Source organism: Meleagris gallopavo, chromosome 6, assembly GCF_905368555.1.
Source record: "Meleagris gallopavo chromosome 6, MGAL_WU_HG_1.1, whole genome shotgun sequence".
NCBI lineage: Eukaryota > Metazoa > Chordata > Aves > Galliformes > Phasianidae > Meleagris > Meleagris gallopavo.
This window is the reverse complement of record NC_139409.1, coordinates 47284691-47298762: the sequence shown is the minus strand read 5'-3', so window position 1 is coordinate 47298762 and position 14072 is coordinate 47284691. Positions and strand designations below refer to the sequence as shown.

At 41.7% G+C, this 14072-nt stretch overlaps 1 protein-coding gene across 1 annotated transcript; it reads right to left on the bottom strand.

Moving 5' to 3' along the window:
* Window positions 1–647: 647 nt before the first annotated feature.
* On the bottom strand, window positions 648–7923 carry RP9 (RP9 pre-mRNA splicing factor). The gene is made up of 6 exons (XM_019616788.3): window positions 7689–7923; window positions 6948–6978; window positions 6052–6181; window positions 5624–5715; window positions 4272–4333; window positions 648–2020 (listed from the first exon to the last, which is right to left on the bottom strand). The coding sequence occupies exons 1-6, from the start codon at window positions 7868–7870 to the stop codon at window positions 1846–1848; spliced, it is 672 nt and encodes a 223-aa protein (XP_019472333.2). The 5' UTR covers window positions 7871–7923; the 3' UTR covers window positions 648–1845.
* Window positions 7924–14072: the final 6149 nt, after the last annotated feature.

Here is a 14072-nt window from a genome sequence, read left to right as displayed (position 1 = left end):
GAACTGGACACAGTATTCCACAAGTGGCCTTGGCCTCATCAGGGTAAAGGGGGAGGAGAACTGACCTTGACCTCCTGGCCATATTCTTCTTGATGCATCCCAGGATACTACTAGTGTTCTTGGCCCCAAAGGCACACTGCACACTCAGTGGCCAACTTGTTAACCACAAGGGCCTTAAAGTCCCTCTCCTTGGAGCTCATTTTCAGCTCAAATACTCTTTCTAAGGTTGCCAGGATATAGCAATATTTAAATTGCAAGCTGTTCAACTCCTTTATCAATGAATGTGTTTTCACTGACTTTACTAAAGATGTAAAGTCTCAAATGTGATTGAGGGATTTTTTTTTTTAAATAGGTCTTGTCTACCTTACTTTCACTCATATTGTGAATGACTGGCAAGGAATGGAGTTTTGTTTTTACTAAACAGCTTAGATATGCAGAAGGGAAAAAACACATTTTTTAATATGTTCCTGTCTCTCTTTCAAAGTCTTGGGTGAAGGAGGAAAAAACAAACACACTACCAAAAAACTGAAGTGCACTTGAGTGTATGATGTCTTGGTTTTGCTGGTACTGGTTACTGATGTTCACTGTACTTTAATATAAGCATAAATACAGAGACTAAGTTCTGAATGAGATCAGATCTTACCTACTCCTTTCAGAGCAATTCTATTTTTAATTTTGCAGAGCACCAATGAATATTTAGGTGTTCAAGTCACGGCTTCGTACTGCTGTACATTTATCTCTTTCAAAAAGAGAGAATTTACTCTAACAACTTACCACAATCTCAATTGTTCCAGTCAAGTTTATCTTGGAACATCATTTAAAAGAAAGAACTTGTAAGTAGGAAGAAGGGAAGAATACATGTTCTTTGCTACTGTTCTGTAGCTTACAAGCACGTCTGGAAACTTCTTTAGATGTTTATATTCTTCTGGGATGATTCATACAATACTACTACATGAAATAGTTCTAATAAACATACAACATAAGTTGGAATTCACTTCCTTAAGCCTTTTTAAAAGGAAAAAAAAAAATCAAATGTATCAAAACAACTGATACTGAAGTATATGTAGAAATGCATTTTTCCCATTTCCACCATGAATCACCACTCCCTTTTTTAAATAATCAAAAACAACCCCTAACAGTAAAATTGGCATCTAGCATCATCACAGCTGGCTCACAGTCTTAGAGGTTAGGGAATGCTCTAGGTATCATAGAACTGTGTCTACTGCAATCACACTGAGTTTTTGCTAACAAAAAAAAAAAAACTCACTCTGGTTTTGTCTCCAATTCCCTTGATTGACATTTTTCCCCCTTCAGCAGTGTTTGTTATTTCCCCAGCTGCAAGTTAAGTGCAGTGGACTTCAAAACACAGGCAGTATGCAGAAAAAATTAAACAGTACCTTACTGTAAGTGAACTGCCAGTGCAGTGCAAACTGCAGCCCACTTGCAATGAGGCTTTGTATATAATTAAATGACTATGTGGTGAAAACATGCTTCAGCAGACAGTCTGCTGAGTTCTTCCACCATGGTAGCGATGGCTTTCTGCTGGCAGTCACAGCAATTTGACCAAGTTGGATAATGCTTTGCACAAGTTTTATGGTAAAAAAAAAAAAAGTATGGTTGTGTATCGTTCAGTGTAGCTCTCCTTTTTCTGGCTGCAGCACTGCAGAGGGGTAGAAAAAAGAGCCAGTGAAGGATGCTACCTGTATCCATCTGTATGTCTCGGTTTTAAAAAGCCCCTTTTAGTAGTTTCTTCCTAATTCTTTGGATCTTTCTGGGCAGTTCACAAGTGAGGGGAGGTCAATGAGCATACAATGACTGCTATCAGTCATTCTCATTAGATTTAGATTATTTATGCTTTCTCTTCTTTTTCTTCTTCTTTTCTTTTTTTTTCTTTTCCTTCTTTCTCTTTTTTTTCTTGTGTTTATCTGAGGAAGTGGAGCTGCTGCTGTCTTCATCATCTTCATCACTGCTGTCATCATCTGAGGTGGAATCCTCAAGGAGCTGCTTCAGCTGCTGTATCCTGTGTTTAAAAAATATGAGTGAGAATCCTTTCCAGACTCTCCTTGTAACAATTTATTCTAATTTCATCTCTTTCCTTCCTAGCTTGGGAAATGGAAGCTGCATGCAAAGGGCAGGGGAACGTGCACTCTTTTGCTGAATTACAATTCCCATTACAATTTTCAGACTGATGACAACCTCTTTTGAGATACACACGTTTAATTCAACAACTTTCCATCCCATGGAATATCACAAACTAGCATATTTGACAATATGTAAATAAGTCACTCTGAAAATAATGCCTCCTGTTTATTCCCACAGAAACTAACTACAATAAGTTAAAAGGAGCACAATAAAACTATTTGACAGAGCAAATTTTACAAAGCTACAAAACACTATCTTTCAACATAGTCACCACCATCAGCCATTCATTTTTTGCTAGCAGAGAATGAGGGCCTGCATGACACACTCATTTAAATCTGCACCCAAGGAGTCCTAGCAATGATGCCATCAGAGTAGCTGTGAACATTTTACCCACACAGTCCACCTTTCATTAGCCCAAACAGACAGAAATCTGAAGGTGCTAAATCCACACTATATGGTGGGCATGGTAGGACAGACCATCTAAGACTGGCAACATGCTTCATGGTCTTCAAATTGGAATGTGGCATGGTGTTATCATGTTGCAAGACAAGGGTTGTCTTCTTCTCTGGCGTGACTATAGAAGTTCCAGTCATCAGCTTAGTCATCATTACAATATAGCATCAGAGTTGATGGTTGGTCCAGGTCCCAGAAAAATCCAGAAGCTTTACCTATACCTTTCCTATTCCAAAAGACAGTGCATGTCACTTTACCTGCTGACGGCTGCATCTTGAACTTTTTCTTTGATGGGAGTTCACACATCTCTGCTCCACAGACTATCATTTTGACTTAAGCTTGTAGTGGTGTAGACATCATGTCTCATTGTCAGTAATGATGCAATCCAAGAAACTGTCACCTTCAGTCTTGTATTGGTTCAGTAGATCCTGACAAGCTTCCATAGCGTTCTTTCTGTTCCTGTGTGAGCATTCATGAGACTCACCTGATGTAAACTTTGCAACATTCTAAAGTTTCCACCATCGTTTCCAGTGCATTGAAGGCAACGTTCAGCTCTGTACACAGCTCCCTGGTTCTAATATGCCAATTCATGTGGACGAACTGATCGAGATGCTCTTCATTTTGTGATGTGACAGCTGTGCATGGCTGTCCAGAATGCGCCTTGTCTTTCATGTCACCGTCACCACTGCTGAAACGTACCACCTTCTACCTCACTGTGCTGACATCCACTGTTTGATCTCCGTAACCATTCAGCAAGCATTGATGAACATCAGTGGGTGTCAATTTTTCTGCACAGAGAAATTCAATTCCACGCCTTTGCTTCAGATGCATTTCTATGTCAGACCATTTTGTCAAACTGCTTCTCTGCTGCCATCAGTTTCACAGCAACAAAGTGTAATGGAATATCGGTTGTAAGGGTCAGTCTCTACTGCCATACCACCAACATCCACCTCTGATGTTGTGGCCAACATAATAAAACAGGAGGCATTACTTTCAGAGCAGTCAGTGTAATTTAATTAAGCACAGAATACAGAGACAAAAGCCATCACCAAACCACTGTAAGAAGTTTTAACTTTATGCACACAAAGGTGCATACTGGGATTATAATATCAAGAAAGCAATTGTCCTGTTGATAAAGAGATGATGTCAATGAAGCTGCCTGGGCAGATGCAGAGGTATCTTTGACAAATACTCTTTCTTTGAGCTTTCACAAATTCCTGACAAATGTGGAGAGATACTTGCTGTATATACTGAACAATGACCTCACATAAGGAACAGAATTCGGTGCCTAGAGCTAACTTCCTAAAACCATCCTTTCCTGTCTACTGAAAGATTCTTGACATAAAAACAACTAGTGAAGCCAATGAAAAAAAATGTTTTTATTAGACCTAAAACAGAATAAGATCCAAGTACCTAAACGTTATGGTATAAATGAAGGATTCCTCTTTGAATTTTGTTCTGGGAACAAATGTAGAAGCTATTAAAGAGGCAGGAAGTAGGCAGCATGATTACTGAGAAAGCAGAAATGCATTAATCTCTTATAATACAAAGAAACTGTCATTAAAAAATGTTTGGTTGGTGAGGTTAATATATCAGCATTTCAACTACAAACCCTAAATCAGAATCATGTTATCAAATCAAACTGAAAATGCATTTTACTGCAGAGGCACACTTACCTCATTTCTTTTTCATGACGTTTCGTTTCCCTTATTATATCATACATTGGATCTTCATGTGCCTTTAAAATGAAAAACAGGAGCTTCATTAATGTGGACTGATTTTTACTTTCTTACTTAGTTACATCACTGATGAAGGAGGCTCTCCTTAGGTATACTACTGCTTTTCCTCTCCAGTCACAGTTGACTAAGAGGTCCCCAACATATATTGTAGGAATGGCTAGCTAGACACAGAAGGAATACTGAAGTTCAAAACAGAGTATCAAAATTCAAAATAGAGTTCAAAATACAGTACTCTGACAGCATATTTTAAAACACCTGATACAAACACATGGCAATACAGTTGCTATGTACTGGAAATTGGAACTGCCCTTATGTACTATGTACTATTACTATTGCTTCTTAACCAAGTTATTTTTAAATTGAATAGGCATTGCAGCAAAAGATAGTTGTGAAGGAAGATAGCAAATCTTGCAGATATTTAAGGCCAGTTCATGCCAAGCAAGAATGCAACAGAAAGAATTGAGGCTATCATTTCTGTTGGAAGATTCAGCAAACAAACAGACAGAGAAATGGTATCAGATGCTGATCAAGGTGGGAATTTAAATTTCAGTAGCAAATGAAAGATGGTGGGAATGGACTATAATGGGCCTTGACATAACACAACATGCAACAGAGAAGCATGAAAAAAAAAAAGAAGAATAGAGGCAATCTGGTCACAAATATGAGTCAAAAAACTGTTTGCAGCAGCATTCTTACTGGACAGAAAGAGCCTGGATTCCATTTTTCAAAGATAGAAAGAAAAACATAAGACACAAAGCGATGATAACTTAAAATATATTTTAACAGTGCAAAGCAAAAGAAGCCACACTGAAAGAATCTGAAAAACAAAGATGCAGTCTCACATAGCAAAAGATCAGAATAGCACACAATGGATGGATTACACACCTAGACAATAGGCTTCATGATATGGTTGGTCAGTAACAGCAGAAGGCTTGAAACAGCTGTAACAGGCAGCTCAGGCTTTACTAAACATATCTGTTATGTTTTATTACAAAAATTGATGCTGTAAATACTGACTGAATATGACAGGTGAAAGAGGTTCTTGAAGATTTCCAATTTAAATATTAATTATTTTCCTCTTGCAGAATAGATTTTTTTATAAAGCAGCCAAACATCCAACCACATCTGTAGCTTTTTCTTTATTAGGAGATTTTTGGCCTCTATACTGAACTAGAGACAGAGGAAAAGTCCTTAACAGATCATCATCTATCAGGCTTCTCTTCACCTACAATAGTATTCATCAACAATGTCAAAAATACAAGCAATAATAATGCAGCATTTGTACTCACTACTCTAAATTGTTCCAGTTTCTGATTGCCTTTAATAAAGAAAGGGCATTCTTTATCCCCTGTTCTGTGTCCATAGCGTTTACACCTCCAACCTTGGGAAAGAAAAAAAAAAAAAAAAAAAGCAAAAGTGAAGTGCATCTCTGAGCCAGACCAGCATTTAAACAAAACCTAACGAAGCATACTTATGGAAAATATTTTCAGTTTTGGAAAAAAAAAAAAAAAAAGAGAGAGGGAGAGAAGTGTTACATTGATAAATGTAGCTTCCATAAAACAGAAGGCTATTGCATTTATCTGTTCATTGTCTTATATCAACATGATGCCAAACTATTTGGATCCTGTCATCTGTCCACCACACATCCTGCCATCCCTCAGTGTAAAAAGACAGCTATATGAAGATCCAGTGACATCTGGAACATTTTCAGCCTTACACTGCATAACTTTGACTTCTTTTCCCAAAGGCATCCAAAGCCCTTTTGTTGGGGCATGTGCCAGAAATTCTCGTGCACTTTCATTGCCTGGTACATCAGGTATGCAGTCTTCTGGTTTTGTTTCCTCCTCCTATGGAAGAAGATAAAGACAATATCATCACCTTAGCAAACAAACAAAAACAACAACAGGAACAGCCCACCTTTGTAAGAATCAATATTCCAAGTGTACAGGCCTCCATTTAATATGGAAACTATTTTCTCTAACGTTTATTTTTCTTGCAACACAACAAGGGTCTTTCTCCCTGGCCCTTTCCTAGTTCAGATTTTCTGGACATACTACTTCTATTCCTCTCCATTTATTCTAGCAATTTTTTTCAATAAATGATAGAATTGAAAAATTAGCAGAAGCTGAGACTTCCTCTTTGTTGCAACAAAACATAAGAATTAGAAATAGCCTTAACAACATGAAGAAGTATATTGGGGATTAAAAACACCAGATTATGGTTTCATTACATACATTTGACGACGACAACAACAATAATCACTATGAAAGCGTTTTTACACAAGTATTTTGAACATAAGCAATGGAGAAGAATCCTGAAAAGAAGCCACGCAAACTGAAAATACGCTTCACCATCCATGATTTCCGTGTACCCAAAGTACTACATTAGTTTTCTGTTCTAAGATTTTGTGAAGGAACCACTATCATCCTATTTGACTCCGGGCATTTTGCTTGAGATTTAAGGAGTCAAAGAGGTTCGCTTGCAAATAAGGAAGCAATTGTCTCTGTGATTTATATAGGTATCCTAGTCCCTTTAACTAGGATACTAAGGCTAAAAGACAGTCTCTGAAAGTCACCTGTAAAGCTAAAGATGTACGGCAGTACAGGTACCAACCTTAATTAGCCCTGGGGGAGGTTTCTCGTAGCTGAAAAGCAATAGAAATGTTGTTACTCTGTAGCTCAGCACAAACAAATCATTGACAAAATACAGTACCTCAGTGGGATGGAGTTATAATTTTCACCTCCCGTTTTCCCTTCAATTTTACTTCATCAGTAACCATCTGCAGCAGAGCGGGATGCAAGCATGCTGAGACCCCGTGTTCTCAAACTGCCGTGCGTTTGCCATATTGCAGCACTCATCTCCTATGAATGCTTCTGCGGGGAGCTCGGCGCTGCCCTCCGCTCCCTGTGAGGAGCTGCAGCCGCCATCAGGCCTCCTGTCAGCTCCTCAAATAGAACAGACCAGCTTACGTATAAAAACGGGCTCTACAGATCTCCCAGCTAGACACGCGCAGGCAAGCTACCCGTGTATTTCTGCCCTGTTTTCAGCCCCGGGGACCCGAGTTGACCAACTGGTGACAAGCAAAGCCCCCAGAGCAGAGCGCTGGAAAGGTTAAGAGTTGAAAGGCTCGCTCTCACCGCTTTCAGGACCCACGGGGCCGAGGCAAGGAGCCGGGGTTCGGCGCAGCTGCCCGAGCCCCGCAGGAGGGCGGGGTGCCGGAGCCGGACTCCGCCACCCGCCGAGCGTTGGGCCTCGCCAGGCCCGCGCCTATCCAGCGGCAGAACGCTCGCTGTGCCCGAAGGACGAGCCCCGCTCCCCGCCGGGTGGGCTCGCAGCACGGCCTCCCCTCCTTACAAGGACTCCAGGTGCTGGAGCTTCTGCAGCTGCTGCGCCTCCTGCTTCTTCCTCTTCCTCTCATGCCGGCCCTGGCTCCTGCCGCCGCCCGCAGAGTCGTGGAAGCTCCCGTGCCGCGCCTGGCTGCCCCTCGCCGCCCCGTCCTCCCCCTCCTCCCGTCCCCTTCTCGGCCCGTGGGACATCGGCGCGGCGATCAGGACGGCAGTCACACCGCACAAACCCCGCCCCGCCCGCTGCGTATTTCGCTTTCACTTCCCGGGCCGGGCGGGGCGCCCCGGCCAAGCGCCGCCTTCCTCCGGCAGCAGGGCCTGCCTCGGTGCGGTGCCGCTTCGGTTCGCCGTTGGTGCCGAGGAGTCCGCGGACCGGCACAGCACGCCCTCCTAAAAGGCTCCCGCTCGGCCGTGCTGCCTGAGCAGCTGCCGGAGCGCCGCGTCTGTCCGCCGCTTCTGATTAATTCCATCGTAGTGTTTTGCTACCGTGACACTGCTGGTTTGTGGTAACGCCAAAGCACAATTGGTTCCATGCGTGGTCATGTCTTCAAGCAATGAGCGAAGCAGGAGAAATGCTTCCAAGCCCAACAATTATATTTAAGATGTCTGAAAAAACTTAAATGAGACGAAGTATCAATTACTCCCTCTGTTTAGAGAAGTGGCAATAATTACTAAAAGTTACGTACCATCTGGGTTGATGCCTTCTACACAGAGACTTCATTTTGGCAGCAAACTCAAGTGATACAATAGGCATTTTCAGTCCTCCTTTAATTTCAATGATATTTTGCTAGCTTAAATGCCTTTCATTTCATGTTTTCTAACCAATAGATTAGTCAAACTTTGGAACAGCTTTCCAATGCCTTTGGACAGTAACAGAAAAGATAATTAATTCCAAGATGGAGTGTTTCCCATTTATGAATGGTATTGTTGAGAAGGGGGGCATGCAATAAGAAAAAAGAAAGGAGATCTCAGGAAACTACACCAGCCTCACTTTCATGTACCCTTCACTGCCCTAGCTTGGCTGGAATGAACAGAGTTCTGCCAGTCTGGAGCAGATAGGCACCTGGCTTGGAGGCCTGAGGCACAGTCACAGCAGCAGTGGGGGCTGCCAGTGGAAGCAAAAAGACAGACAGTGATATATTGTCCTCTTCCTTCAATTAAATTAGTGATTAGTAATTTAACACTTCATTTGTAGATAACTCCAAAGTTTCTTGTTCTTCCTTTGCTGAGAAAAGCCCTGAATTCCTGTGACTGTTGCACACTAACCCAGTGAGCCAATTGCTTTAGTAAAGGGAAGAACAGAAAGTAGAGAACAGCGAAGAAAGAGGGAGATGAAAAAGTATAATGGTTATATTCAGCTCTGTTGATCGTGGAGCAGAAATCCTCAATATCTGTGAACTGCTTATGTAAAGGGCTTACATTAGCTGAGGCTCTGGTTCTCTGTACTTAGTAGGGTGAGTACTTGAAGATGATATTTTTTTCTTTATTTGACTAAGTTCTTCACATACTTCAAGAAGTTAATTTTGGGGGAACTGTTCTCATGCCGCAACCGCCGACTGTCACAGCACTCTAATTCCAGCCTCAAAGCACTGCAATTGCTACTGCAGTTTAAATTATCTGAAAAGCCTGTATGTTTCACACACTGCGATTGCTGCTGCAGTTTAAACTATCTGAAAAGCTTGTGTGTTTCACAGTACCCATGCCAACTGTATTTTTATTATAAACAACTGAATGTTTGAACTATAAATGATAAGACGAGGGCCAAATTAATTTGCATCTATGTCACCCCATAGGCATCAGTGTGCCTATGAGAGTGTAACAGTGGTGGAATGTCAGCCAATCTGTTTTTCTCCATTTTTGGCTGGCTAGAGCTTTGAGATGGGATCTGTTTCTGATTATATTACGCAGAGGAGAGGAATCCAGAACCCATGATAGCCTCCATGGGAAGTTAAGCACCTCATAATGGGATCCAGAACACACAGCAGCCTGTGCACAGTCTGACTCCAGTGTGGCTGGTGTGCAGCTGTCAAAGATAGCTGATAGAATACATTCAGAGTAGTATGACCCTGGTATCTCAGCTGCTGCACACCTCAGAGAAATCCCCCTCAGGAGAGCAGTGACACTTCTGCCACCTGGGAACCTCAGCTGTACAGAAAGGAGCTGGCATCCTTTCTTGCAGAGAGGTAGAAGGAGGGTTATGTTTTAAGTGTTAGTACTGCCAGTTTATTTTGTGAGAGACTTGGATGTAGTTCCCTCTTCGGTCTTGGTAACGGTGGCTCCTGTCTCACCTGGAAAAAATACTCTAACCCAGGCAAGTCCAACACATGGTCCAGCACAGCCTGTCCTGCAGCATCCCCTGCCCCATACCTCCCTGCTAAGGAGTGCAGCCTGGCCCTGGGCATGCACCCACTGAGCATTTTGTTGCTGAAAAAGAACAATAAATCCACAAAACTAGAGAGATATTAACCATTCTTTTTGTGATACTAATGCATCACTTCAGTTTGACGGCAGTGGCTGCCGTTCTTAGTGAATTCTCAAAGTGCACATCAGAGGTTTTTGATGAAATCTTCCTCTACTTCATCCTCAAAAGCAGTAGTTCCCAAACGTATGTACTGCCAAATGTGATAACATGAGTAAGACGTATTTCTCTGATACCCATCTGCTACGAGAGGTCTTATAAAGATCTGGTAAAGAGATTGCAACTGATTGCAACTCTATGCATTCCATTTGAAAATTCGCAAGTACTGTATTTATGTCGACTGAAAATGGTTTTGTTTTGTTTGTTTGTTTTTGCAATCTCTAAACTTCTCAAATTCCTGTGTCAAAACAGAAAGCAAGGCTGCATCTTTTTCTCAGTTCACAGGACTATGTTTCACCAGTGTATTAAATTGCACACGGTTATTTGCCATCACACGAGTCAGCACAGCTCCCCACGTCCTGATTTCAGCCAAGGCAGTGCCTGTCTCACCATTCTTGAGTAAGTGCCTCTCCTTTCTTGGTTTGTTAAGAGTTTGCACTGGGTCTCCTGTGTCTCCTCCTGGACTCTGCAGTCTGGAAAACTTTGCTTTGTGAGGTGAGAGCTGAGCCCAGGTCTTGAGGCTCAGGAGGGATCTCAGCACATGACTGCTCAGGGCAGGCTGCAGGCGCTGAGTTTTCTCAGCACTGGGCACAGAAGGTCAACAAGGATGTAGGACAGCAGAAGTGCCCCCCGTTCTCACTGTAGTGTGGCACCAAGGGACTGGTAAGGCCTCAGCAGCACCCAGCACCCAGTGGTTGTTACAGGGGCAGTGGTTGGCATATCTCTGCCACTCCGCTGGTAGCCACAACCTGCTTGCTAGGAGCTACCATGTGTGTCCTCAGTGACTGCTGCAGGAACCAGGGTGGCTGCCCTGACATAGCAGCTCATTCAACTTGCCACTGGGACTGATGCAGGCATGTGGCAGGCCGTAGTGTGAACTGTGCTGGGCTGCATATGTTCTGCAGGCTGGACATGCCTGCTCTAACTTATGGCTAATGTGGTGGTCCCACTCTCCATTGGTGTTCCTCTCCACAGAAAAACAGTAAAGGAAAGCTCTTGAGATTCACAGGGCCAGAAAGACAAGTGTCTGAATTTGGCTCTAAGTACACTAGAAGGGGTGCTCATCCCAGTACTGGAAACTGTAATTCTTCATGTAAAACACAGAATCAATGCTATGAGCACCATTACACTGGTTGGTAATATTATGCTCCTGCATAGCATCAGTGTGGTGTTTCTTACCATACATCATTACAGAAAGGGAGTGAGGGAGCAGACTTTTGAATGAACACCTTGGCCAAGGCTGCTTTGGTTCAACTTTGACTCTGTCAGAGTTCAGGACTCTGTAAGTATCTACGGCTGCAATCCTTTTAGGAAAATTGGGCAGAAAGGCATCAAAGCTTTGGTTCTAGCACAGCACAGATATGATCTAGGCACTGAGTTGTTTGTTTCTGCAAAAAGTAGGTTGCTGTGAGTATTCAAAAATGAGCACTTGAAGGAAAGCATTACAGCTAAGCAAGGAGGAGTGTTAGGAAAATAGAATGGGGCAGCAACTGAGAAGAGTTACCTGAACTGCAGTTTTAGGCTGAAGTCCCCTTGTAAGACTACATTCCATTTTAAGCACTTAAGATTTTTATTGGATCTATTAGAAAGACTGGCAAGCTGGTACTTAGTTGTTTTCTTTTTTGTAAATTCTGTTCTCCAAGGCTCTAACAGTTGATTCTATGGATTAGCTTCACCCACCCTTCTGCAGAGTTACTATCTTTTTGATTTCCAGGAGTCTGTAGTGGCAGTATAAGGTTCCATCAGAACTGTAATGCTTACTGTCTTTTCACGTCATTACTTAGTGAAAATGGTCTATCTTCCATCTCTCTTCACTATTTTACCTCACTTAAAACTTTAGAGACATTAAATCACTGAGTTTTTTCACAAGCTTTTGCTCTTGCTTTCTGGTCTTTACAAATAAACATCCAACTGTTAGTATTCTAAGCCATTTTTTTGTTAAGTTTCATTGAAATATTTTCCAAGAACAAGACTTTATTTGATGGACATTTATTTGTGTAGTACACTGTTGATATGACATTGCATCTTGAATTATATACTGAGAACAGGACCCAGATATGTCACTACCGAGGCAAAGTTTCATTCAATCTTCGTAGTAGTTTGCCTCTATAAGGACTGAGCACATTTGTAAACTGCATGCAGTAGGAACACTGAAATGCTAACAGCACATTATGTAACAATAGTGGGGAAGGGAAATTTTGGCTGACAACCCTTGGATGATCTCCCACATTCCTACAAAATATACCATCATTTGTGGGATCGTTTGTGCCCAGGCTGAGTAGGCATGAGTTTGGTTTCATAAGAAACAGGCAGACACAAAGAAATCCACAGTTCTCTATTCATCTGTTTCTGACAGATGAGAGGTTAAGTCAGGATTGCTGCAATTTGAACTCCTTATTAGAGGGATGATAATTCTTCCAGATTGGATGTTCCTCGTGTATTAAATCTATATATATTTCTGCTTAAACCCTAGTGGGTGTAGTCTTACTGTCATCAAAATTAGCAGGAATATTGCTACTGACTTCAGGAGGGATCAAGGCCAGATTCTTTGCCTGGTAGTCTCATTTTTTCATCATTGCAAGAAATTCCTCCTTCCAAGCTTAGGTGATATTCTTAAATTGGTAACTGATCTGTAAGAACTTTTCCCTTGCAAAAGCAGATTCGTTTCCTGAATGTTGCTTCCTGAAATTCTGTAAGATGCTGACTGATAAAACAGTTCCTATTTTAACGATGCCCAGAGCACCAAGCTCAACCTCAATGCCAGCACCTGCTCTTGGTATGTCCCCTGCAAGCTGCCAGCTTTCCAGGGGAACATTGGTTTAGTTGCCTGAAAAGATTCCAGTCTTTTTTAATGGATCACAGAAACTGCAAATTAAATAAGGAAAGAAAGAAATGCTTTCTAAAATTTTAAGGCAGAGATTCTTAGTTTGTTTTGCCACCTCTTTTAAACAGGAAGATGATTTTCTCTTCTTAAAATCACTGATTGGTTAGTTCCATTCACAACAGCTGTACTCATTTAAACCCTAACTCTTTTTCAGAACTATCCAAAGTTCACAGCTCTTTAAGCTTAACATACTTGCCATATGTCAAGCTACCAATAGCTTCTTTCTAGGCAAATGAAAAGAAGGAAATGGAAACTCGCAGCTCTGGACCCTCTCCTTCCCCTGCCCCTGTCAGGAAGGTAATTACAGAAAGCCTAGAGTAGCAGTGGTACAGTAGTGTAGAAAGTGTTAGTTAAGCAAGTGTCTCATTGCCTCAGAACTGCTCTGATGAGAAGAGGAATTCTCATATAGAAATGTTGAAATTCACACCAAACACACAAAAATTCCATTTTAGTGGCACTCCAGTTTTACAGTGAACACCATCCAGGAATGCTCCACTGTAGTGACCTTTACTGAAGATTACTGCCAGCTGTAACTATATAGATATAGAAATGAAAGGACAAATATATCATTACAGACATAGAAAACACATTCTTTCCTAGTCCAGACTGCCTCTGGGCAGATCCATGCCTGTCCTGTGCTCTTATATATCACTCGTGTAGTGTGTAAAGAGTCCAGTTTAGCATCCTCTAATGGGGCTTTCTCCTGTCAGCCTTATGGGTTAATTTTTGATCATGCTTGAATAAACTAAGAAATCAGAGGTGTTCTGCCAGTTATGAAGTAATTTTAATAACGTACCAGCGATACTGCCAAAACAAGTAGATGCTGGCTACAGGTGGCTGTGTTAACAAAACATTAAATCAAGTTTTCTGGAATCGACAGTTTGAAGGTTGTGAGGGGAAAAAAAAGCAAACAATACAGAGGAGTGTATCTT